The sequence below is a fragment of the Dicentrarchus labrax genome, unplaced genomic scaffold, assembly GCF_905237075.1.
Source record: "Dicentrarchus labrax unplaced genomic scaffold, dlabrax2021, whole genome shotgun sequence".
NCBI classification, from domain to species: Eukaryota; Metazoa; Chordata; class Actinopteri; family Moronidae; genus Dicentrarchus; species Dicentrarchus labrax.
The window spans coordinates 16758385-16785762 of NW_026136703.1; the positions used below are offsets into that span (position 1 = coordinate 16758385).

The following is a 27378-nucleotide window of genomic DNA, read 5'->3' on the forward strand; positions in this document are numbered from 1 at the left end:
TCTATTTCTGGAAAAAGCTCAGGGTTTATTAACTTTGTGGCACATACAATTAGATACACAGTGAACTGCATATATGAGTATAAACAAACATTGGACATTTACTCCAAATCTTGCTGGTCAACAGCCCTTAAAAATGTAGCTTTAGGAGCTACTACGCCATTATACATATGCACTGACCTAACTGACATCAAGCTTAAATGCCTCTTCACAAATCTATCAATACAATTCAACAGTTTGATGAAGCCCAGACTTAAAGTTGGGTTGGATCATCTATAAGACATAGAATCTTAGTTACAAACGCTCTGGTTTCTGTCAAAAAACCTGACTACGAAAAATCAATATGGAAAAACAATCTGCTTATTGCACAACAGCTAATGGGCACTTTATTCAGGAACTTTTGCCTGTTATTCCAAAGCTGATCGATCGAAGAACACAAAGGCCAAGCAAGGTGAACACATAGATCATTACCTCCTACTTTCCACTGCTTCTCAACACAGGCCCATTCATTTACACGCCTGTTCAGGGCCCTTGGGACAGTGGCATGGTGAGCAAAAACAATGCTTAATTGGTCAGGGTTCCGATTTGTAGTGACAGAAGAACAGAGCAGTAGTAGACTGTTGTGTTGCTTAGCCATAAGACCTCCCACATTAATTATTGATCTGCCTTTCTGATGTATAGAGATTAGAGGAAGCAAATGAAGTCTATCTGTGAAAGTAAGGTCACTATATATCAATATTGTGCTGTTTACAGTGTTGATTTTCAAAACAACAACAATACAGAGGAAAATATTTGAGAATATTTGGGAGCGCTAATTTGAGGTGTATTAGAATCATGTTCACTGATCAGAAGCATACTTCATGCAAAGAACATAAAAACTGCACCAAAACAATGAAAAACTGTTCATTTACATAGTTTACAATGTTGGCTTGTTCATTACAGATGTAGTTTGTGGCTTGCAGATTCCAGTTATGCAAATTACAATTGATTTTTGGTGGAGCACATCTTTCAAATGGTGACACAAGGTCAGATGACACACTCTTTAAACAAACTGTTAGTTCATTCAAATACTTATGTGATGACATATAGAGGAGAAAAAACAGCCTATCCTTTGTAGTACAGTTTTCAATATGAATCACTTCTCACAAACACCACCTTCCTGCTCTAAAAATTAACATATATATATTTCCCCAAAAAAGGAAATTCAGGTGACAGTCCTGCCATAACCATGCACACATTTGTAACCAAAATAATAGTTCACTTGTGCCTTTGCTTTTGCTAGGTCTCCAAGGGAGGCCATTATTTGTCTTCCTTAGCTTCAAATCCTTCTCGTCACTACTTTAGCTGAAAACCAAATTGAGGAAGTACTGTATGGAGGAAACGTGGGAGATGAAGAGCAACAGATGTTGAATATAACAAGGAGAAGGTCAAAGAAATTAAAATGAACAAAGTGAGAGGGGATGGGAACAACAGAAACAACAGGGAAAGATGAACAGATTAAAATTATTGGCACGAATAGTCATATCTTTTTAGCCCCCAGTTTTTCTTCAGAGTTATGGGTTACATGGGAGGAGAAAGTAATGGAAAGTAAAGTCCATCTTAACTTTTATCAGTTTATGCAAAGGTCACAGAGCAGGAGAAATTGAGTCAGAACAAAGCCTCAACAGCTTGGTGAACTCCATCTCAAGATCTGCTCTGGAAAAAGTGGTATCACAATTCCTTGAATACATACGTCAACTGTGAAATTAGTACATACAAAAACAGAAAATCAGCATGATGTAATTATCTTGTTAATTAAATGGTATCAGTGTAGCAATATTATGTTGGAGGGTAGATGTTCATTTGATACAGAACAGTCTTTTTGTCAGTTTTTCTGGGACTATAATCAAACTGCTTGCTTTTGATTATTTCATTTCATGAATATGACAAGTTTATCAGAAAAAGCCAAATTCAATTTCATGTACTTTCTTTTGGCAAGACTTGCCATCATGAAATACTTTGATTAAAGAACATCTTGTTCAAAAAGAACACAGCATAACTGATCGTGTTAAACAGACATGGAACGCCTGCCAATTATGAGGACGAGTGTGGATAAAAACGTGTCTCCCATATTTAAAAAAACTGTTGACTCAAAGTTCAAATGTGATCATAGAAACTTTTCATATTTACAATCTTTTAAATTGTATCAACATTCAGCAATGAAATAAACAGACATCGTTCCAGACCCACCCTATAGAAACCTAAACTATTTGGTTAAAAGAAACAATAATGTGGCCCAGACTGTGATTCGGAATAAACAATGTCTAACCTGAAAACTAAGCTACCGACCACAAGTTGGACATTCTATAAAAGTTGACCCAGTGCTCTATGCCTTAAATACTTCATATGAAACTATGATCTATACAAACTTGAATGTTGATGAGCAATACGTCTACAGTCAGTCAGTCATATAGAAGAAATACAATCAAGTATATCTGGGCTCTCAAAGAGTTGTAGATGAACAATTTCGAAAATAAAGCCGGTCTAGAGATTTTTGACCATGTAACATGTTTCTGTCAAATGTTTCACTGGGATGCAAGTTTCCAACGGAAACTGTTAGCCAGATGATGCCTCCACTTCTGTGACAATAAAGTACTCCTTAGTCAGACTGTGACTTATCTGGGCAAACCTCTCCTTCCAATTACCTGACTTGAGTGTGACTTGACCCTGATGCTGCTTCGTTTCTGGAAAAGAGAAAATCTTTGTCCAAAAAAGCCATTTATTCTAATCTCACAACAGACTGGCTTTTATCTGATAACTGTAACAAAGAGTGATATTATGGGAAGCTGTGTGTATGTGTGTGCGTGTGTGTGAGAGAGTGCCATCATGAGTGTGTGTATTTTCCAAAAGTGGGTCTGATGTTCCCCACAAGGTCCAATTACTCAAGCTCAGTAGATTCAGTCCTGTCTGTTTGCATCAAACCTGATTTTCATCTAATGGCCTGATCTAATCAAGCACACAAGGCTGAATTCATAAAACAAGCAAACACACTCCCACCAACCAAACAAAACCGCAATCAGTGCTGGACCACCATAGGGTGGTTCACATATGCAGCCTACACACGTCCAGCCCGCACCCTTGGGTGAAGTAAGAGGGACTCTGGCCTACCTGCCAGACTTATAACTAGCAGCACATTGGACAAGTGTCCTGCACAGCTGTGCACATGTTTCTTGGCACTGCTTGAATACTGTACTGGGGGACTTTTCCAACAGCTCTGCACTATCACTCACTCTCTCCAGCTCTTACTATCAGTTCTCACTCACTCAGTCACTCGCTTGTGGCCTCCGAGGGGGAAAGGATTACAAAAACACAAAGTCAGGGATCTAGGAGACTGTCTTGGACCATGTCCCAATCTCTAGCATATCGGTAAGCACCATGCAATGTTAAGCGCTAAAGTTGGCGCATGTAGACTTAGCCTGGAGCGTATGTTGCTCAGGGAGCACAAATCATCCACTGTGTTAACCTCCCTACTGAAGCAGGTGCAAAAATAAAGTCGCTACGCATCTGCTGATTGAAAAAGTCGCTCCTTACTCCTCAATTCAAACACTGCAGCTCAAACTCCTCTTTAACACAGACAAATAACATGCAAACAAAAGATGATTACAACATAGGGTACTGTGTGGCATCAAATCCAACTCTCTGCACCTTGTAGACTGCAGCTGGACTCAGATCTGCTTTGAAGGCAGAATTCTTTGGGGTTTTGGGGCTGTAGATAAATCCACTCTCCTTTTAAAGAGACTGATAGAGTTAACTCCAGATACACTGGCTCAGCAAATCCATGTGCCTCACTTCAAAATCAATACCAGCGGCTTTAAAATGATATAAGAATCATCAGGCTCAGCAAGCCAAGCATATAACCATGGAATCAGATACCACCCTGAATTCATTACATCTGATGGTATCAATCCTGATATGTCTTATTAGAATCCCTCACAGTGAAGCTTTACTTACTATACTCCTTTTAAATCTTCCTTGCTCTTGCTCGGACAGAAGCAGAGAATATTTCTACCAGGTCTAAGAGGTAGAAACTGAAAATTGCTTGGGATACATCACAAGACTAAGTGAATAACGTATGGAACCTCGCAAACCTGCAGCCAACTTTGATGAAAATACACGTTATGACACGTAGCAAAGGGCCAATGGTCAGAGTCGAACCCATGGCAGCTGCAGCAAGGACTCAGCCTTGGTACACTTAGCTCTACCAGGTGAGATACCAGGACACTCGGCAGTATAGACATTGAAAATAAAAGAGTAACTACAAATCATTTGCCATCAGTATGTATAGCATGCTGCTTTTATTAAAAGAACTGGGCCTTATTGTGTTGCTGACAGGAGGTATGTGGAATATTATGGTATGCTCTATTCACAACCCATTACAAATGAGTGCCACTAGCCTTCTAAGGCATTCTGTTAAACTATCCCATTAGACAAAAGCTTTGCTCAAACCCAGCAGGATAAAAGGAGGACGCATCTTTAATTCATCAGGTAAGCTCATTGAGAGGCTGCATGTGTGAGAAAAATGTACCTCTGTAAGATGGTATGTAGCAACATGATAATCCAAAGTGCATATATGTTTATAAAGATCATTCATGACACATTAGACATGCCAGTGATAGGACCTATAGAAACTGGTGAGGTATCACTTTGTCACAAGACTTGTGAGTTAAGGGGGGAAAAAAAGCTACACCTCGTCCCTGACAGACAATGACAATGAATCGCATAGATGGAATGGATAGATCAGCAGTTCTACTTGGTCTCTTTATTTATGAGTAAATAGGAGGGGGGGAGGACTTGGTGTTAAATGTTTACTTTTCCAAAGTATAATTCAGCATATGCAGTCTGCATTGTTCTCTAGCCTAAGGGCTGAGAGAGAGAGAGAGATAGAGAGAGAGCCAAACAAATATTTACTGGGAGAGCTGCAAGGGCTTTTCTGCAAAAGAGCCTAATCGATATTTTTCAATCCTAGCCTCAATCACTTACAGGCAGTTAACAAACCAGTTCCTCTGTCGGAGAAATGGAAACACTACTTTATAGCAGAAATTTGGGTTTTTTAAAAATATGATAATGCCATTTTATTTCTATATTTTACACATTCATGGAGAATGATAAGGGGGGAAACTGAGGGCAGTAATAACCCTTGATGATTATGCTGGCAGCAGGACAAAACCACTTGCAGGGTTTTCCCAGAGGAAATTAATTAGCAGAGGTGGTAAGCCACCCAGATCATGATGTATATCATCTTGTAATCACTTTCATTAATAGATGGTCGTCTAAACAATGGACAAGGTAATTAACTATAGATTGTATTGGCTGTGTTTGCCCCTTGAATGTTAATGTTTTATTCCATAAAAATGTAATGTTTAATAAGATTACTTTCAGTGATTCACAAAGACTTCAATCTTCACTTGGCAATGCTAATGTTTAATGTGACATAGATAAGCCATGCTCATTTATGTTCCTAAAATCCTGAACGCCAATATCTCTACCACAGGGAGAGTGACACTATCACACCCATATTGTGAAACTCACACACCCGCTTGCAATACAGTGAAGATATTCAGAGAGGAGATAATTGGACAGCTAGAGAGACGGGACCTGCTGAAGTAGAAAAGAACACCAAATTTCTCTTTAAAAGTTTTCCAGCCAGGCAGATGACTCCCCAAGGTTAATGCATGGACTTTCAAGCCTTACAGCTTTGTAAGTGTTTGTCTTTTGTTTTGTCTCGGATACAGTATGCTTTCAGCTTTTATTAGCCCCCTAATACAGGTTTACATGGAGTTTACAAGACACATAGACTCACCAATGCTAGGTGAGTACAGAAGGAATGAATAATACTGTAAAAACAAATTAAAAATGTCGCTCTGGAGAAGCTTTGTGAAAGGGAGGAAAATAATGGATATACTGAGCACTCAGAAACATGGATCTCTATATCTGTATGCAGACATGGACAAAGGAGAAGCTGGCAGTTTATAAAGGACATGCATAAATTGCTCAGCTTCTTTGGCCCAGGCAGACCTGTTACTTATGCAGCACTTGAAGTATTAGACACCTTTCTGGCCATCAAAGGAATTGTAAATCAAGCCAAGAAGGACATCAACACCAGGAGGATGGAGAAGAAACAGGTCTCTCATATATATATATATATATATATATATATATATACATATACACTATTACAACCATTACTGTATGACCATTTATTTGTTTTTCAATTCCATGTCACAAGAACAAGGCATTTCTGAATCATTTCAAAAACACGAGTACAATAGATTACAATAATAGCTAGCCAACTTTTCATTTCCATTTCAAACCCTCCTTGTTTCCAGTAACTATCAAAGGTTAGCACCCTTGAGATTTATCTTTCCCTTTCTCTCCCGTCTGTCTCGTTCACTATCCACAGCTCCCTCCCTGTCTCTTCTTATCCCAGCCTAAGCCATATACTGTACTGAATAGTCCTCAGTCTGGTAGATAGACAGAGTCACAGAGGGACCCACTGACTGAACAGATTTACTGGCTGCACCTGTAGATTAACACAAGGGAAATGCAACCAAACTCAAATTTGTCCTTTCAAATGAATCACTTTTATTCACGGAAATATGGTAGATTTCAAGCTTTTGGCCTCTTCCAAATACGTCTTCCATTCCAAGGCTTTGCAGGAACACGAATCTTATAATTATTTCCATCAAAAAATTCAAAGTTACAAAAGAATGATTTAAAGTTGAATAAAATCTTGGGGTGGGCATTTATTCAAGTCCACATCATAATAATGTACAAATCAAGACATTGATTGATTTTACCCTTTAAACTGTGTATAGTAATAAAAACAACTTACTGTACCAGGAGTCTGAAAAGATGCCATCTGGCAGCATTTTAGCCATATGCTTTGGTACAGCTGGATACTTTTTGCAGATGTACCAAAGTTTTGTCAGCCAAACCGATGATAAATTGTACTGGAGGCATGAAGCCAGGATGATTGTCTTTTGGCTGGAAAATTGACACTACACAGTTTGGTCAGCCCCTGTTTGCTGATTTTCATTCAATAAAGAGCATGTTGAAATATTTTCAACATATTTTCGAATATATAGCTACTGTTAACTTCCACTATCCCCCTACACTGGTTCTTCCTTTGACCTATTCACTCTCTCAACTCTGGAAACACTTTAATTGAGAGAAGGGAAGGACCCCTCTACTCTAAAGGTGAGGTTCACTGTATTAATTATCTACATTCCCTTGCTTGAAAACAAACAAATGACCCAATCAAGTACACCAAAGTCACTACAGTCAAACAGAGACAGGAAAATTTACTTGCATACCCAAAGCATTCTGTTTGTGCCTTTGTATAGTCTTGAAAGACAGATGGCCCTGGCCGCTAGGAAGAACAATACAAGCTCCCTTTTTAAAGTGTTTTAATGAAGAAGTGCTGTGGCTTGTGAGACGAAATATGCCCCTTCTGCAGCATATCTAAGAAATACGTTGCAACTGGAGCTGGCAAACACCTCACACTGAACAACCCAATGTTTGTAGATGAACTACTGCCAGTAAAGCCAAAAGATTTCAGCAAAACCGTATACTACAACAGCCTTAACCCTGAAACAGCAGAAAGGTTACTAAATGAATGTGGAAAAGGATATGGCTAAGCTGGAGGGGAATGTAGACCAAATATTTGTTTCATTCATACTCATAGCCCATTCATACTCTGATTCCCCAAATCCACAGAAGCATTAAGAGACAAACAAAAGTACTGTTCAATTACTGCTTGAAGAACAGACCACTGAAACAGTGGAGATGCATGTCAGCTGAATGTGAAGCAATATACTACAAGGTAATTCCATCTTGCAAACATTTTACAAGTTGACAGAAGAGAGTTGTTGGAGAGCAAGCAGTCCAGAAAATTGATTTTGACTTCATTGTTGTGATAAGTTTGCCTCTCCAAGTCTACGTCAAATGCAGTTGCTGATAAAAGGGGGTCAAGTCCAGCAAAGAGGATCCAGACTTGAATTAATGGGGTAAAGGCAAGGCCTCAAGAGTGTTCAGGATACAATATATGAGTGCTGTTTGCCAGACCAGGCCTAAAAACTAGCTTCTGGGATTAAAAAAAACCATAATGCTTCAAAAGGACTTAGAATTAGCCCAACACTAAGTGGCTACTTTTACCATTTATCTGGCAATTACTTGACCTAAAGAAGGCCTGTTATTGGTTCTAAATTGAAAATAGCTTTGTAAAATGAATTATAATGCACTGGCAGGACATTCTGTAATAACCAAGGAATGTCAATACATTGTGAAATAAGAATGAATTCTTATTTTTCAACCAATAAAAATATTTTTCTTCATATGAGCCAATTGTACTTTTAATAACTCCAGAGACAGTTTTAATACAGCCAAATACTGTGTTGGAAAGTCAATTGGATTGCCTAACTAAAGTTGCTTCCTAAATGTGTAGTGGTGAGTCTCTCAGCTTGACAAGAACAGAGCATCAGTTAATTATATGGATGGCTGACTTTTATAAGGCCTGGGCTCTTCACTCTTTTATTACAGCTCTCTATTCCTTCTCCCCTCCCCTTTTGTCACACTGCACAGATGAGAAGAAGGGTCTGGGGTACAAGGTTTGTTTGCACAAAACAAAAGCTGAGAACACTACGAAGATGACTTCGACAGGTATGCAGGGAATTGTGTTGACACGGTCATTGCTCTGTTATTGAGCCAATACATATGGTCAGAGTACACAGTATCAAAAACATGTGTGGTGTGGTCCTCTTCTCGAATAATTACCTCCTCAATGATCCCTTAGTGGCCACATCACCTCATCTCCCTGGGCCATTCCATTCTGCTGTGTGCCATCACCACTTCCACAACATTCAGAACAACAACGGTACATCCCAGCAAGGAGGCCAGAAACAAAACCTCTTCACTCTAAAAAATTCTTTCAAAACAAGAGAGAACAGTCATTAAGTGTTCAGGTTAAGAAGGACCACACCTAGTTCTGTTGATGTAATGAACAGCTGGGGCTGTGGGTGGACCCCTAGGTGAGCATCATGTCAATGTATCAGATAAAAGACTTAAGAAGTCTTTCTTTAGCAATTCTTTAGATTTTGAAATAAATCTTACCTTAATATTGTTTTACATATACATTCTGAGCACTAGAACAACCTTCCTCAAAACTACTTAAATTTACACATATAAGAATAAAAAATCCACTGTGACATCCCAATGACTATAAACAACTTTAAACATAATAAAATGAATCAGCTCCGAACCTCAGCTAACCACAAATAACTCTCTGAAGTGAAATATAATCTCTAGGCATGCAAGATGCAATGAAAGAATAGCCCCAGTCCCTTGCTTCCTCTCTTTCCACTCCATCTCCTCAATGTAAGCAGGAATCCTCCTGTTCTAAACAGAGTCCTAAAGAAGGAGTGGAGCTGCACCAACAGCAACCAAAGTGTGAATGAAGAGTTACAGGGAGCTCCAAACCACAAACCATGCACTGCCTCCACCACACCAATCATCAGATTCCTGCTAGAAAAAAAGAAATCTGATGTTTCTACTGGAAAACACGACACACACACAAAGACAAAAGCAGTGGCAACTAAAACGCTCATAGGACTATGGCTGGTGAGTGAGGAGATCAGGAAGCAAAATTGTAGGTTTGTTCTGTGAACCAAAGTGTTGTTTGGATAGAAGGCAAGCAGACTGAGTTGGACGGTAAATGACAGAGGAAGGGCTGATGGAGGAGGATGATAGACAGTTTGGCTTTGGTATAGGAAAGCACTGTGAAGAGAGCTGTCAAAACCACTGGAGCATGTGTTGATTTTCCAACATGCACACACACACACACACACTCACTCATTCTCTGACTGGATGAAACACATTGCCCGTCTCTTGAGAGGGAGGCTTTTTGTATGCTCACCAGCATACACACACACCTCAGTCCACCTGCAGAGCACCTGAGCCTTTCATCTATCCCGCTCCACCTGCTGTGTGTGCATGTGCAGGTATGCGCGTGCGGGTATGTGCGTGCGGGTATGTGCGTGCGCGTGTGCGTGTGTGTGTGTGCGCTCTATAAACGAGCAAGTGGAAAAAAAGAGTCTCAATAAACAATCTGTACAAATGGCTAATGTGTCCATACCCATGCTGCTAAAATCAATCTGTGCTCACACATTATACTGCAGCTCAATAACTATCAAAAAAAATATTACTGTAGATTTAAAAGATGAAACTAAAGAATGTCTGTCTGCTATCAGGCCTTGTGTTTGGGCCACAAGAGAGGACACATAATTCCCAAACAACTGAAATGAATGAGCTCATTGAATTGAATTGAATGAACAGATAACAAGGTATTGTAGAAATCCAACAAAATAAAGTCAACTATGAAACTAACACATGATTCATTCATTCATTTTAATGTAAACCATATAGACTAAGGCAAATTACTTCAGTCTGTTGCTCGTATAGATTGTAAACACAGGTCAGGCATAGTTTGAATATTTCATTTTTTCCCACGTTCAAGGGAATGTTCAAGTAAGTAGTGACAGCCCTAGTGTATGTGTATAGTGACGTCAATTCCTGCTAACTCGTCTAAAGCTTCCGAAAGATTGCCATTCTATCTCTTCAATCTTTCCCCCTGTCATCTGCCCTCTTCACCTCTCTTACCTGTTGTCTCAGCTCCCCTCTCCCAGGCTAAGCTCAGGTCATTCAAGCAAGGAAGCCTTTCCCAAGACTTCTAAGGACCCTCATCTTGGCCCAGGAGGAGAGTGGAGACGAGGGGTTGAGAGGGAGGCTGACATGATAAGAGTGGGGGGAGAGCGAGGGGTGAGGACAGTTCATGTTTCTGAGAGTAGTCTGGCACAAAAATGAGCTGAGCTGCTGCAAGAGCCTTATTAGTCTAGATAAAGACTGCCATAGCACGCTGATACAAAGAGGGTTTGGTATGGATGGCACGCACACACGGAAGCATGCACATATATACACACAGACACACAGACACACACACACACACACTTTAACATGGAATGTGGTATTAGTGTCATGCTGACGTATCTGGTCCTGTGTGAGTGGGCTGTATGTCTCTGCTCTCAGTAAATACTGGGAGGCCGGCATCAGTCACTGCTGCTACACTGGCCCTGTGAGAAACCCACTGAGGGCAACATTTTTCACAGACCACCCACACAAACCTCACCAGGCTACCCTTGTTAACAAACATTTGTCCGCCTGAAATGTTTATAAAAGTTCAGTTAGATGCAATGTAAAAGTTAAACCAAACTAGAACCAGAAAATGTTGAACAGAGCATGGGCCAACAATGGGCCATTTTCAATGGAACAATTTTAATTTTCACTACAATCAAAGGGCCATTATCAGCCATTACATCTAACCTGGCTCTGTCCAACAGTAACAAAATCGTCCTACTACTATTTCTAAAGCTCACTAATTAACACGTTTTATCTTGTTTGTTTAATCTACAAAACCTTATTGGCTCAATAACAGCTAAGAACTAGCCGTTTAAGAAAAAAATGCCTTATAAACAGTCTTTAAAAGCTATTCTGTTTGTTGGTATCTGTCTAAATGTCTGTCTTTGAATGTGTCAATTGGAGTAGTGAAGCCAGAAATACATTTTCACATTATGGTCCCACCAATCCACTGTTATGGATGAATATTCTGGATCCAACTCTGGTATTGACTGTAATTCTTGAAGTTGTCCCCTTTGTTCATTTTTGCAGGGATTTTTAATGGAGAAAAGTGTATGTATTTTTTCTGTACATCGCCCCAACAATGAAATCTGTTTAATGGCAGCGTTAACAGCAGTGTCAGTGTTAACACCTCCCAGATAAATACTGTATGTTAATCATTTCTGACTCTCTCTGGACTTACAAGGATGGGCTAACCTTGGCAAACACACCCACAATCTAAAATGTATGTATTTCAATATGGAAACTCTGACTGATGTGTTTTTGGACTCAGTAACCAAGGTCAAAACTGATATGACTTTTTGATTGGCCAGAACAGCTTAATATACCAGTGAGCTACACGATCTGCTTGCCCATCCATCTCACAATGTAATCAATAACCTCAAGACCACTGATGATGCATGGGGTGAAGTGGAAAGTAATACACAAACTGGTGTGGTAACTGACGAATTTATATTCTACATGTCGTTGGAGAGAACACTTATAAAGAGCTCTGTTACTGTCACTGAATGTGTTCCTTTGACAGAAAGTAAGAGGTCTTTGTCCCTCCAACAAAGAGGGCTCACAGTTAATACATGGGTGCAAGGTAGATGGGAGTGATTGTAGTATATACAGTTGAGATAAGTCACTAGCTCAAGATAAAAGTATTCAAATTGAAGAATCACTGTATCATATAATGATGTGCATCATTTCTACTTTATGTTGTTCAACTTTCAATGTATAAAAGGTGTCACAGAGAATGAGCTTGAACATTAAAAACAAACAAAAAAAATAAATAAACACGACATCAAAACAACAGATGCACACTAGGAGTGACACACACACACACACACACACACACACACAAACACACAAAGACACAAGCATGATGTTCTCAGCACATCACATATGTACGCAATACACAACCTACGTATACAATTAAACATGTAAACCAACCCACAAAATAACATGCCCGCATAAATGTATGAATACACCCATAAACATGTGCTTCCCACATGAAAATTCACATATTAAACAAAACAACAATGAGTTTGTTCACATGCGCACAAGTATCCTGCTTCTTATTGCGCTTTTGGAGTATCCTGGTAAGGTTTTGAGAAACTTGGATACTATTAGAATCATGTATAAGGGATTTGAATACCCATGTTTCTCATGTCACATGTAAACATCATATCCCAAATATCAATATCAAGATCAACATTGGTTAGTCGAAATAAAAAGGATGGTATTCCCTAATATAATTCAGAAACCAACCGATGGCTTCTCATTTCCTTCACTAAACCCCCCCAAAAACTTGTAGTACTTCAACGTAGAAAAACACCCAGCTGTAAACAACAAGGGCAGAAGGAGGTGTTGAAAATCCTGAGGATTGCTCGAAGGAGAAATTGGATGGGAAGGGGAAGAAAAATGTGTTTTCCTCTCAGACAAGAAACATTTTTATGAAAACCACGTATACTAATAGGCTGCTCCAGTGAACTTTCGCAGTGTTTTATCTAGCTCATCTGGCCTCAAATCTCTCTGCAAACATTCTATGGGCGGTCCAGTGATGCAGCCCCAAGGTCCAGCCATAAAGGCACCACATGAAGCCCTGTGATCAAAGAGAAAGCTCTAACCAACTTGTTAAGGTCCTGGCTTCGCTCCAGCACACTCCTATGTCAAAACGCCTGATGTTGTTGTGAAGGAGTTAACATTCATTTCTATGTGCAGTTGAGTATCTCTGTGTGAACATGCATGTGTATAAGATCAAAGACTTCTTAGAAATGTCATCACAGCACAGGCTAGGAGCATCTACTGGTCACAGAGGTGAAGTGAAGCCAGAGCAAGACAGCAGAGTGTGTTTGGTTTTGTACCATACTTGGTGCAATAAGTCAGATATGACAAAGTCTTGTCTTATGGCAACAAGTTATTATGCACTTCTAGTAACTATGCTTGAAGGCTTCATCTCTTCTGGTAGTAATGCAGAGCTAACAGAGCTGTCAGACAATGTTCAATAATGTTGATAATGAGCAGTTATCAAACATAATCTGAAATTCATCTGTAATAAATGACAATGGACAGCTAGAAAAATAGAAAGGAAATGATGCATCATGACATCATGATACAGAAAATGTTTACCATAATCAACACACAGGAATCAGGACAATCAGATTTAACTCGAAAGAAGACTAAGATCCCGACTGTGACAGCAAACTGCAAAGCAAAGTGGACATAATGAACCAACAAAAAGTAAATGCAGATACTACTGTTTTAGGCCTCATGGACAGAAGTGTGTTTATTGCTACAGGGAATTTAATAATATTATTGTTCTGCTTTGCTGACATACAACTGATGTCCAAGATTTCACCCTGAAGCCAAACAACAATGTAAGCCAAACCAGTCCTGTTTTCTTGGAGCCACATGTAATTCTGAAACAAGAAGCACTGCTACAAGTGGCAGCTGTCCAGTCCTTGTTGTTCCACTGATAGTAAGATAAGACAAAAAGCCATGTGTTCAACAAACAACCAATTCAAAGACTCACCCACACTGAAAAGACAGCTCAAACTGAGTGCTGCGGTTACAAGGTCAATTGCATATTATTTATAACATGCCTGTGAAAGGAGTGACTGATTCCAAACAGAAAAGAAACTTCACAACTGCAAGTAAGGGTATTTTTAATACAAGTCATAATAATTGATATCTGGTATTTCTTGTACTCTGTCAGATCTTATGACAGTATTACAGCATATGATCCTAGAATTAGAGCACCAGTGATGGGCTGGTGTTTCATCCTGGCACACTGCTCAGCTTGAGAGTGAAGCACCTGTGGCTGTCTATACAACACAGCTCCTCGTTCTGTAGGCTTCCTTTAGCCGTGACATACCACAGATTACATAACTCTGCCACTGTATGGTCCTCAGGCCTCAACTATCTGCTACTGTAGCCATGAGACTGTCAGGGACCCCCATCCCCCCACCCTTTAGTATATACACAGTACTTTCACATAGTTACACACAAGCTGAACACTAAGTCACACACACACCAGCCTTGTATCTCAAATACGCTGGGAGGTGAAGCCTGGTTTCACACTCATGGTTTGGCTATACAGTACACACACAGTAACACACACACACAAACAACTCAGAACAATGCTTGGCTGGCTTAAAGAAATGGCACATGACTAAGTGAACTATGCAACAGTGCTGGCCTTCACTACTGTGCTCCCACATGTGATACAAAACAGCAGCTTAGTCAGGAGACTGAAAGTAGAGCAGACAGCCAAAAACTTTTAATAGGCTGTCTATGGCAGGATAGAAACTTGGGTGATTGTGATGATGGTAGAAGTCGCCCTTAACTGTGCAACCTTATTTTAGAACATTATGTCTCCAAATCTAGTCACACATACACAATATTGTACTTCGAAGTATAAAGGGATGCTAAAATGTTCCTTCTTTAAAAATGCCTTTTTTCAACACAAGGATGAAACAGCCCGATGTTTCTGCTCATAATAAGAAAAGATGGCGTGGTGATGGTAAATGGCAATTTGTTTTCTCAAACCAATGCAAAACACAGACAGCCATGACACCCACTTACATTCCCCAGCAAAACAGAAGACACACCTATTCAGCTGGGTTATAAAAAAAAGTAAATGAAGTAAGAATGCAACAGCCCACAATCCCTTTAGTCAAACAGTCCAACATTAGGCCTCTCCATCTTCACAGCAAGATTGGAGTCACTGACTGTAACAAACTTCTCTTGTTCCAACCAGATGATGCAGAGATCCGGGGTAGAAATCCTCCACTGATAGCAACTTCATGGCAGCTTAAAGTGGCTACTCTTCAATGTATCACTAGAGATTTAAGAATGCCCTGCCTCAGTCATTCAGTGTATCTGTTCCAGTTACACTGACTGACACACACCCCCACACACACACACACACACACACACACACACACACACACACACACACACACACACACACACACACACACACACACACACACACACACACACACACACACACACACACACACACACACACACACACACACACACACACACACACACACACACACACACACACACATCTCATCTTAAATGCACAAGCAACAGCACAAAACACAATGATAGGGAGAAGTGTAAAAATATTTTTGGTTCTTATGAAACTATCGCAGGGGATATCAGACCACGGCGGCGCACCATAGTATAGGTTATTAATGGGAAACAGTGTCCAACAACCAGCGATTGCTGATATTTTCGCCCCTTCGTAGTTTAGTTTGGAGAAAAGTGGTAAGCTCCCTATGGGCCACAAGCTCTCTTGGCTTTTAATAAACAAAATAAACTCCCTATAAATGCATCACTGCTAACTGCAGTGCAAATGCAAACCTGTCACACCCACATTATTATTCAGCCAAATAATCACAAACTCACTACAGGGGTTTTATTAAATCTACAATGGGAGGAAAAAGATCAAACAAACTATTTAAATATTTACAAGCTCAAACAAACTATTTACATATAAGCTGTAAGAACACCATAATCCAGAGATTTGGAGAGAAAGAGTGAAAGAGAAGCTCCGAGCTCCAACGAACTATAGAGATTATGTGAGAATAGGTCAAATGTGCTCCAAATGCTAAGTTACTAAGGGGGTCTGAAAAGTCGCTAAATCTAGTGAGAAAGTCACCAAGTGGGCAACACTGGCCTCTCGCTCCCAACATTTCTCTACTGTCCCAGAATTGACCCACGCACGGTATCTCCCAGGTGCTATTTTTATTGTCCCCGGGACAACGGGACATCCTGCTTCCCAATCATTTTAATGACTGATTAATCAATTAAATCATTTATCAAGTGAAAGGGCCAAACAATTGCAAAGATTTCAACTTCTCAAATGGAACAATTTACTGCTTTTCTGTTTCATATCACAGTAAATCAAACAAGATCTCTGGACTGTTGGCTGGACACAACAAGTAACTTAAAAACAACAACGTGGGCCCTGGTATATTATGATGTGAATTTTTTTTTTTCCAACACTTTAATTGATAATAAACAGAGCTGGTCCCCCATGGACATGGTGTCTTGGCTGAAAGACATCAGTCGGGGGTCTGCTTGCTAACCCAGGGGCATACATGGTTCCCCTGTGTTCACACATGGATGCTCTGCAGAAAAACAACACTCAAATCACTTTGCCTCTACAGTCCTAATGATGGCTGTGGTAGTGTTGATATGTGATAATGGGAAAAATGCATTATTTGCTCCTGTGTACTGTTCCATGTGTTCTTGTTCATGGCAATGGTAAAAAGAGTAAAGCAAGATTATCATTGTCAAGATTACAAAGACACAAACAAATAAAGATGGAATCAAAGAATATAAAGAGGGCAGGACTCAAAGGCAAGAAAACCTTCTTGCCGATCCACCAATTTTCACAGCCACATTTGGGATTCTGACCAACAGCTTTCCACTCAAGACAAATCTCCATTTATAGTCATGTATTCTGTTCTAATCATTACTAAAATGTTTCAAAGAGGCTACAAGATAATATAATTTATGCATTTCAATTACACCATGCAGCCTTAGCAGTTAGTACATTCAGTGACATTAATAGATTTTGGAGCAGCAGAGCTCAAACGGGGCACAGAGGTGAGGGCTGCTGCTGGGGACATGATCAGACTAGCATTACAACAAGTGAATATCAACAGATACTCATTTCCACATCAAAAGAGAAATGACTCATCAGAACCCTTTCAGATGAACAGTGTCCGTTTTCAGAAACCTGTGGTTAATTTGTGACTTGTGCTGGCCTTTATGTGTTTATGCCTAAGAGTGTAAACACTGTAGCTAGAAAACTGGAAGGCAACCTTAAATGTGAATCACACACAAAGAGACTGTATTGGCCTTTGTGCTGTACTGACTCTAAATCCCTCAGTCACCATTAAGTAACTCTGAACTTTTAGTGATGTGATCTGCTGCTGCCAAAGAAGAGTTTAATACACATTAAAATGGTGGGATTAAGAGATGTCACTGATCTTCATAAGCACTTCTGCTGGCATTGAAATGAATAGGCTCTAGCTATTCTCTTCATGAATAATATGCATGGCTAATTGAATTAACAAGCAATATCTCAGCTGATGTTCAAACAGGGGAAAAAACAAAATAATTTAAACCTCAATATCGGCTGAGACAATTATTCAATTTAAATTTATTCAGCTTAAATCTAATATATTTTTAAAGGATTGACCTAAAGCCCAGCAGTAAATTGAGTTAGCGTGTCATCCTATTGGCAGAAGAAAACGTAAACATGCTCATCAGTGTGAACATTAGTGAGAGAATTAGTGGAGACGTATTGAAATGTGACTTTAGTTTGCAACAGCACAACCAACACATACACACACATAGACAAACATAGAAAAGCCATTTCAACCCAAACAAATCTAGCAGAGAAGAGAAGAGAACTGAAGAGAAGAGAAGAGAATTTGTCCTCTGACCTGAGAGGCAGATGAAGGTCATGTAATCTCCCTGACCACCAGTGGCCAGGAAGGGGATCTTCTTCTTGGTCCTCCGCCTTACTTGCACAGCAGCAAGCATCTTCTCATCGTGGGGTATGAAGACCTCCTTGTTGATGGCTGATTTGGCACTCATCTCTGAAGTAGGCAGGGGTGAACAGCTGGCGAACAGTTAAAGTGGAGAGGACAAGATCCACTCTTCACTGAAGAGGAGAAAAAGGTAAGGAAAAAATTTTATTAGCAAAGAAGATGGACTAAGCTAAAAAAAAGTCTCACTTTCCAAAAGTCTCCTAAATTACAAAAAACACAAACAACAAAATAACATTTTAACTTGCCTCTACTGTTATCTGACCATCCAGACTGCGTTTTATCTGTCTATGTTTTGACATAAACAACTTTTGTTTCCTTTGGCTATTTTTGTGCCTTAATATGAAGGGCCCTATTTTTGTGTCAGCGCAACTACCAGCACAAGCAGCAGTCAGACCACTATTTTTCTGACCTTGAAATTCTCTTTGGCCATCTATGTGGTACTTTGGTGCCCAGAGCAGTGCACAGGTAGGATGAGAGGCACAAACAGGTGGGAGGTTCATTCAAATTATGCAGCGCAGAGCCCGTTGTTGGTATTTTGTATTTGAGAAAAGTATGAAAAATACAATTTTCAGTAGCAGAAAATGTTTTTTCTTGATTCATTTTTGGGGTATTTCTGCTCTCAGATTGGGAACCACTACACTACAGGCAAGTGATTGGTAATGTGGGTGAATTAACTCTTGATAAACACAGTGGCATGAAGTGAGCCGGAGAAACCATTCTGTTAAAGAACAGTTAACAGTCGTGTGTTCACAGCCTCGGCCTCGGGCAAATCACTTCCCTCAGTCTCCAAAATACACACACACAAAATCTGAATTTGTACACTCTCACAGTGTATAGCACATTAAAGAAATGACAGAGTCAGAATGGTTGCGTCTCTGTGTGTTGAAGGCAGTCTCCACACTCTATCTCTAAATGCTTTGCCAATGTTCTCCTTGGAAGCAGTGCCATTCACAGAGATGATATGACTTCAGCTAAAGCTGTTAAGAGTAGTGGTAAGTCTCACTGATACAGAGCAGCAATCATGTTTCTGTTATTACAAACCAATGTCTACAAGTGAATTTATTTCTTGGTGACTGGGAATATACCACAAGATACATGCCTGAAGGTGTCAGGGAAAACTGTGCTTAGTTGGCCTAACTGGGCTTAAATGCAGAAGAGAGTCATAAAGAATTGGGTTAATTAGGTCCAAATGGTCTAATGAGGACTATGGAGCTTAATCATTTCCTCAACCACACACATTCACTTGAAATATGCAAAAGCATTCACAACCACATACCACACACCACACAGGCCACCCTGATGAACCTATCCATCTGTCAGTCTCAACCAGTCGATGAATTAGTCAAAGCAAGCCAGACTGCAAAACAATGCCTTCATCAAACTGGCTTGCTAATAAACAACAGACCACCAAGTTGTTTTCAGACAGTGCAGCAGGCTTTAAAATGAGTGCTCTGCAGCTGAGTAGAAGCAAGTGGAGACGGGACGTTTCATTCACTGATTATTTTAAAAGCAAAAGCTGCAGGAGTACAAGGTTTACATGGGCAGTAAAAAAAGTGCACAAGCAGACTTCTCCACCCCCAAACTTAGTGACTGAAAGGCAGCCATTGTTGACTGGTGGTCATTGTTAAAAGTAGGATTACGTCAGGCCAGAAGGAACACTCACCAGCAGTGGAACATAAAAGCTTTTGGAGACAATAACATGGCTACAGTATAATGCACTCTAATAAATACCCCTGCTCTAAGTACTTTTATGAAGCTATTATTGTTACATTTTTGTTTAGTGTGTCAGCTTTATGGTAATTTCTGAGACGGCATTTAGTGGTGGTTTCATACTGAATTGCATTACAGCCAAAGATAATGTGTGTAATGTGCACAGGGGGTTGACAAAAGGTGTTAAATTATCACCTCTGACACAGTCACTCGCAAAACTTTTACATTATAAAAGGTAGAAAAGTATGGTTTCTGTATTCCATTATGTTGTACAGATTTTCAAGCTAACGCCTATAAAAAAAAAAAGGCCCAGATAGACATATGGAAGGTTCACTGGAATTAGAGTGACATTTACAAACTTCGTTTTGGGCACTTGTTTCTGTTTTCGCCAGTTAATGATCGTATTGAATATCCTCTGTTTCTATCCATCTCCCTTCCTCTCTGCTCTCTCAGCAATGCAAGACTTTACAGTAAACAAAAACCCGGGCCAAGATTTTGTGGAGAGTAATTAAAGAGGCTAATAAATATGCCTTTGTTGGATGAGATGTCCAACATCCCAACACTTGGCAACAAAATAGATTTAAACTTCGCTATAAAAATATGACACCCTTGGTCAAAAGGCACAACGTTGTTTTGCCCTCAACCCTCTCTCAAAGACAGGAAAGCTTGTTTAATCAGAGCCTTTTAAGCGAGCCAGGCATTTACTCATACTGTAAACTCAAACTGAGCTTTGATGAAGACTGCAAGACCTGTACTGTCCTAGTCAAATCTCAAAGTGCACAAATAGAGCACCACTAAAAAGTGTTCAAAAGTGCTGACATCATGTCCTCTGAATATATTTCAATATTCTATGGTCAGCTCTGAATCTATTTAGCATTTAAATCTACACCAAGGATGGTAGTTAAAACTCTCTAACAGAGCTTCCAGTGCTTTTACACATTTTGACAATACAGACTGTTTACACACACACACACACACACACACACACACACACACACACACACACACACACACACACACACACACACACAGTAATTGCCCCAAATGAGCTCACCCATTCGCCATAGTATCTAACCTTTTTGTGTGTCCTATCCTTCTCAATTACTGGATGGTACAACGAAGAAAACAAACGTAAAATGAAAGTCAAGGTTAATTGTTGAAAAATGTCACTGGTTGTTTTCTAGTAGCAAATCAGCCCAGCGGAGTTCCTCTCTGTGGAAGCCCTAATCCGTAGCATCTCTCACTCTTCTCCGACTTCCTCCAGCTGCGAAGGCTGCCCACGTCTCCCTGCAAGCTGTCACCAGGCAGAGGGGAGCCCATATCCCCCCTCAGGTGGCCCACTGAAGCATGACGAGAAGGAGGGATAAGGGGATGGGGGATGTGAGGAAGAAAACAAGGAGGAGGAAGAGGAGGAGGAGGCAGACAGGAGCCTCTAGGCAGTGAAATGTAGCCAGCTACAATGCAAAGCTTATGGCTTGACTTTGAGCAGTATTATGCAATGTTCACAGCCAAGGAACTGCTGTGGCAGTGAAAACGAGGTACATATATTTTACTTGTGTTTATCACCCCATTTCCAAGCAGAGGCCCTTTCAAAAACACTTCATTAACTGTGGCTGTGTATTGCCAAGCAGTTGAAGGAGCAGCACTGTTCCTGGTCATTCCCTTGGTCCCAGCGTGTTAATGTGAAATCCGTTCCGTCCGTGCTCACCGCCCTCCTGGGACCTCGTTGGAGTGCGGCCTTTGAGTCAGCTGCAAAGCCATTTATTTTAGCTTCGACACAGTGCTGCTCTCCAGGTGAATGATATGGGCCTTATCACACTGAACTGAACATGTCCTTAATTTCCTTTTTGGTAAGACAAAAACTAAAGCCAGACCTTCAGTTGGCACAGACTAAAAAATCCATCTAGAGAGGAATTTCCAAGTATATTTACTCTGCTGCTCGTGTAATTAAAATGTTGGCAGCTGGTGTGAGAACTACTTAGATAGTGAGCCATAGGATCTTGATTACATTGATATTAAGTAGTGAGCTACAGTATTGATTTGGATTAGTGAGCTAAGGCAGACTGAAGGAGTGCTGAAACCTACTGTGACAGTAACGTAGGTTTTGTATATTGTGTGTGTGTGTGTGTGTGTGTGTGTGTGTGTGTGTGTGTGTGTGTGTGTCCTATCTTAGTTTTAGACCATGAGAGCAACAACAGAATTAGGTTTAAGTTAAGGTGAGGGCAGGTGTTAGGCATGTATGTGCATGCATGCATGAATCAGAAAGAGTGATAAGCATGAGAAAACACATTTTTGTGCTATATCATATCTTAACACCCACCACTGGATGTGAATTATATCTTATCGGTAACTTTATAGCCTATATCTGAGATTTTTCCTTTTGGATTCTGACAGCTTTAACTATGGGAAAGCTTCAAAATACCTTTTCTGCGCAGAGCCTGCATTGCAGAACCCAGTGGAAAGTATTTATTGAAATAACAGAAAGAGCAGTTTGCTTTTGGGACCAATCTACCACTAATATTATAAAAAGACATTCAGCTGGTACAGTAGACTTCTGAAGCACCATGTATCGTATTTGAGAGATTCTTAGTGATAAACTTAAAATACACACGTTCAGCAAACACATACAGGTGCACTGTACAGGTGTGTCAACAAGCATTTTTGCTTGTGGTAAGACGGCAAAAAGACAAGAAATTACAGGCCGTCTATCAACAGCAGAGAACAACAGGGAAGGCAATGTGGGAGATATCACTTGCAGTTGGGGTGTAGACTAAACCTTAGCTGAATCAGTGTGGTGTACAAAAGAAATGCACTGCAAATTTGGAACATAATGATATCTGGCAAGGTAACGAACTCAAACAGATAATATAATCCTCGTCTAGAGGAAAGTCATTGCCTGCATCTACTCCTCCCACTCACGTTTGACTGACTTTGGAAACTTTCAAAGACAAAGTCGTTCCTTTCATTCCACACTGCACTCTAAAAAGATGTATGAAAGAAATAAAACACTACGCCTCATCTGCAGCCTCTTGTGCATGTCTTTCATGTTGGTTCATGGCCCTGTGCAAGGCCTTGATTTTACAGAAAAACCTCCCACAGGGCACACATCTTCACAGATTACATCTTTAGAGAGTGATGTCACACGACAGTGTCACTTTGAACGAGCGGTATCCAACATTGCCCCGTGAACAGATGGTGAATGTTACCTCTCAGAAAATAAGAGATTACGCTGTCGACCCTGCTGTTTTTGTGGTGTCAGCCCGTGATGTGTTCAAATCAAATACTACATTAGTGCATCATCGAGCTACAAAGACAAAACTCAGTCTTGACATGCACAGTAAAAACGTTTCAGTTACAAATATTATGTTGGCTGATAAGGTCCAATAACACCGAGAATTATTAGGTTGTACAAAAACACATTCCAGTTCATGCTGAGGAAAAACTCTCTCTGGGATTTCATAAGACAAGAAAGCCAGTGAAAATGAACCAATAAAATTTCTGCAGTATTTCTACAGTGTACTACTCCAAAACTGCACTTGGAAAACCAAACAGCACTCTCTCTATGTGGTAGCTACACTTTGAGGCTGCAGTGTACAATAGAAACAGCAGCAGCACTTTTTGTTAATACGGAGTCAAAAACAAACACAGGGTTAGGGCAGCTTATTCAAGCTGTGTAAGACTTCAGGCCTGATTTAGCTGTCCAAGTTTGGAGATCTAAGACCAAATCCCTCCATCAGAACCAACTTAATGTGCATGCCAGACAGCAAAGCTCATTAATAGAGTTCTTCTCCAATCTCAGACATCCAGAAATCTCCAAATATGCTTGATTTAGTCAAATCTGCTATGCTGTTCTAGTACGTAAAGACAGGGTTTGAAAACAAGTAAAGTGCACCAGCAAACAGTGGAAGCTCAAATACTCAACAATAACACCAGGCTTTCTAAGTTATCTCAATGACAAGCAGTGCGGCAACTAAACCATTCTGTTCTCCAAATTCAGCAACCACTGTCTGACAGTATTTTTTAGCACACTCAGGTGAAAAACCTTTTGAAAAAATCTTTTTTTCCTTGCTTTGTTTTGGAAACCGCAGGGTGTCTGGATCCCTTACAACAAAATCCAAATTAAGTCTTTTCAAGTGTATTTCTGAGCTTGAATCAGTTTACAGTGTGCATGATAATGTTGGCGAGACAAGAAATAACAGGAAATAAAGTTTGTGCTCAGCATAGGTAAACTGATTTTTAAATAATGAACGGGGAAGCCCATGTAAGCATCCATAACAGTCTATTCTGAGATGCTACTACTGTAATTTGTAGGCCACTTTATTCTTGAGGGAGTATTACCGCAGTTTGTCTGAGATGCTCTTAGAGAAGGGCACACTTTCAAGGAGTAGAATGGGAGAAGAGAAGAGAAAAAACATTTTGGCTTAAGATCCTTTTCATAATTTCCTTGTTCTTGTTTCTTCCTGCCGCATTAATTTATGTCTCTAATGTGAGTTGTGGAAACTAATGTACATTGTATATTGAGGGACAAAAGGTAAACGCTGATATAGAGGCCATTGATCACAAAAAGAAGAATAGCTCTTCATCAAAGCAGCTTGTTGAATAGGATCTTAGTATTTTCCTTCAAAAAAGGAAAGAGTACCCATCCATTTTCCTGGGTGACATAGCTGCTAGTGAAGGTTATATAGTGTCAGGGAGGCATGAGCTAACCGTGAATCAATTAATGACATGATGCCAGGCCCCCAGATGAGCTCATCCTTTATAGCCCGGCATCCTTTGGCAATAAAACATTTGGGAGGGAACGAACAGTGGTGGGTAAATAGCATAAAAGCAAACATGGAGCACTTAACAAATACATGTCTCAAATACAGCTGCAGCTATCATAACACACAATGACTCAATTAGATACTGGGGCAATGGCTTGCAGCATTAACAATACAAAAGTGAATGTACAATTAATTTGCATAAGGATAAGATAAAGCAAAATCACTATGTCAGTGTACATGACCAAAATAATAGATTTGGATGATATACACAGCAAAAACTAGCAAAAATTCTGACGCAAACTAACTTTACTACTTCTCCATTAAATGTATTGCAAAACAGAGGTGTAGCTATGACTATAGCACTGAGAGCGTGGTTTCTGTAATGCAGGGAGGGCATCCAGACTCCAGATCTTAGTGTAATTTTGTCAGAAACACTGACAGGCTGGTTTTTGTTCCTCTTCTCATTATATGATCCACTTTAGAAACAAGGCTTTTTATGTCTGCCTTCAAGGATATCTGTCCTCTCTTGCAGCAGAACACGCCGAGGTGGTGGACACACAGGGAGGGAGCCAGCTCGACAGTTTGCACTGTGCTGACTGTAATTGGACACTGAAGTATGGGGAAAGGTATAAGCTTATCTTTTATGGTGTGCCACAGCAAATTAAGCCCTGAACTCTTGCATAAAGAAGACGCTATATTTTAATGTAAGTGCCTAAGTGGGTTAGCTAATACCATTGGGAGGCAGAGGGGTAAGATTAGGAACCTCACACCTTATCTGAACCAAACTGCCTTCTTCGTCCCAACCTGTCACTGAGATACAGCAGTGGAGACATGTGGTAATTGCTCTTCAGAGATACCGTTTAAACACAACTAGCTTTTTTCCATCCTCAGATTTGGCAAAGAGCTATACCTAGTGTTTTGGTGCCTAGAAAACACCTAATAATTAAGTAGAAGAAAATAATGACAAAACGAGTGAAAGAAAACGTAAATGTGGTTTCTTTTTCTAACAAAAACAAGATACATGGTAAATAAAATGTAAACAAAGTACAGGACTCCACATTTGATCAATGTGAAGACGAGAATAATAATGTAAAAACTGCTCCATCCCATCCCGCCAAAACAAGGATCTTTCAGGCAAGATGCCATTTAGGAAAAGCAAGGGGTTTTTCCTGAGGACATCAACTTGTAATTTGCTTGTTTTGGAGCACCCAGGTGGCGCCTGGGGGAGGCTAAGCAGCTGCCTAGTACACCAAACTTATTTCTAAAACAGCACCAAAAAACTGGTTATAGGACTGCTGAGTGTTGTCACATTAAGAGCAAAGCAACTGCCAATGATGATCCGAATGATGTACTTAACATTTAAGATTTAATGCTGATCAAATATATTGATTATTTCCGCTGGGGAAAACACCAGCATCAGGGATGATCAACACTTCACTGCATATGGTCCCATACGCAGCAGTACAAAACACCATCATCACATTTACAGAGCTTTAAAATGGGACCATAATGCTTTGAGACATCATGTGATGATTGTATGATCTTGTAATAAGTGCCTCGTGTTGCTTGACATGAGCAAACAGACTGATGATACAGAAGCGCAGCCTACACTCATAATACGCAGCTATTCAACTTGGACAACACCCAAATTCACTTGTCTGGGTTTACAGGAATTTCACTGGAATATTTGCACTTCCTAGTCATACAGAGGACGGGGGCCAAACTTGTTCCGATCAAATATCGTGCGATTTAAACAGGTTTGAAGCAAGAATGTACTTATTTTTCTTTTCAACACACCGTGACCGCAGCTTTCTGTTTATGGACAGCTCCAAAAACCGGGAGGCGCGGTTCACCTTCGTGGACATCATAAACCAACAAAAAAAAAAACAGTAAATCAGCTTGAATCATCCTAATTTTGTCAAAGCAAAGGCGGGAACACTTCATCACCAAGTTTGCTTCCGAAAGCCCAGTGGAAACATCTGTAAAAACATCCAATCTCACAATAACGACGCGAGGGTTTACAGGTTTAGTTTGATAGTACAACACCGGCACGCGCACTGACAGTTAATAAGCCAAACGAGCGCGCGCACACTTGTTCTGATTTTTAACCGCAAAGTGGCCGAAAGGTTGTTGACGCAGTAAAAAAACGCCAGTGGCTTTATCAATAACGCGAAAAACAAACACAACCCCGCTCGAGTGCCAAGAAACATCAATTAAACTTTGTAAAACACAAGTGCAGTTTGGAGTTAACGTTACTTACCGACGTGTTTCGGCGTTGCTTTCCACGTGCGAGTCCAGCTGCTGTCACAGTTCACCCACTCCGGGCAGTCTCTTCCTCGCTGTTAGCTGTCTTCTCAGACTAACCAGTAGCATTTCGGGTTTAACATCCCGTCGCAAAACCTCACTTCTACCGACCGTTGTTGGTTTCTAGGCGACGGGAGAAAGAGTTTGTTTTCCCCTCTGCTGCCGCGTCGGCGGAGAGACTGTGTCCGTCTGACTGCAGCTCAGTGTATGTGTGTGTATGTGTGTGTGTGTGTGTGGGGGGGACCAGTAGCAGGTTCCCAATCAGTCAGACACACGAACCCTCCCGCCAATCACGTACAGTGTCACAGGACCAC

General features: G+C 40.3%; 1 protein-coding gene across 2 annotated transcripts in view; it reads right to left on the bottom strand.

The window, feature by feature from the left end:
* stxbp6 (syntaxin binding protein 6 (amisyn)) overlaps positions 1–27378 on the bottom strand; it is a 55691-nt gene extending 28313 nt beyond the window's left edge. The window contains exons 1-2 of one of the 2 annotated variants that reach the window (XM_051387523.1): positions 27021–27378; positions 18180–18400 (exon numbers count right to left, since the gene is read on the bottom strand). In XM_051387523.1, coding sequence (XP_051243483.1) covers positions 18180–18333 — 154 coding nt within the window. In that variant the 5' untranslated portion in view covers positions 18334–18400; positions 27021–27378. The remainder of the gene's footprint in view (positions 1–18179; positions 18401–27020) is intronic. The other variant, XM_051387532.1, reaches the window with a different exon arrangement.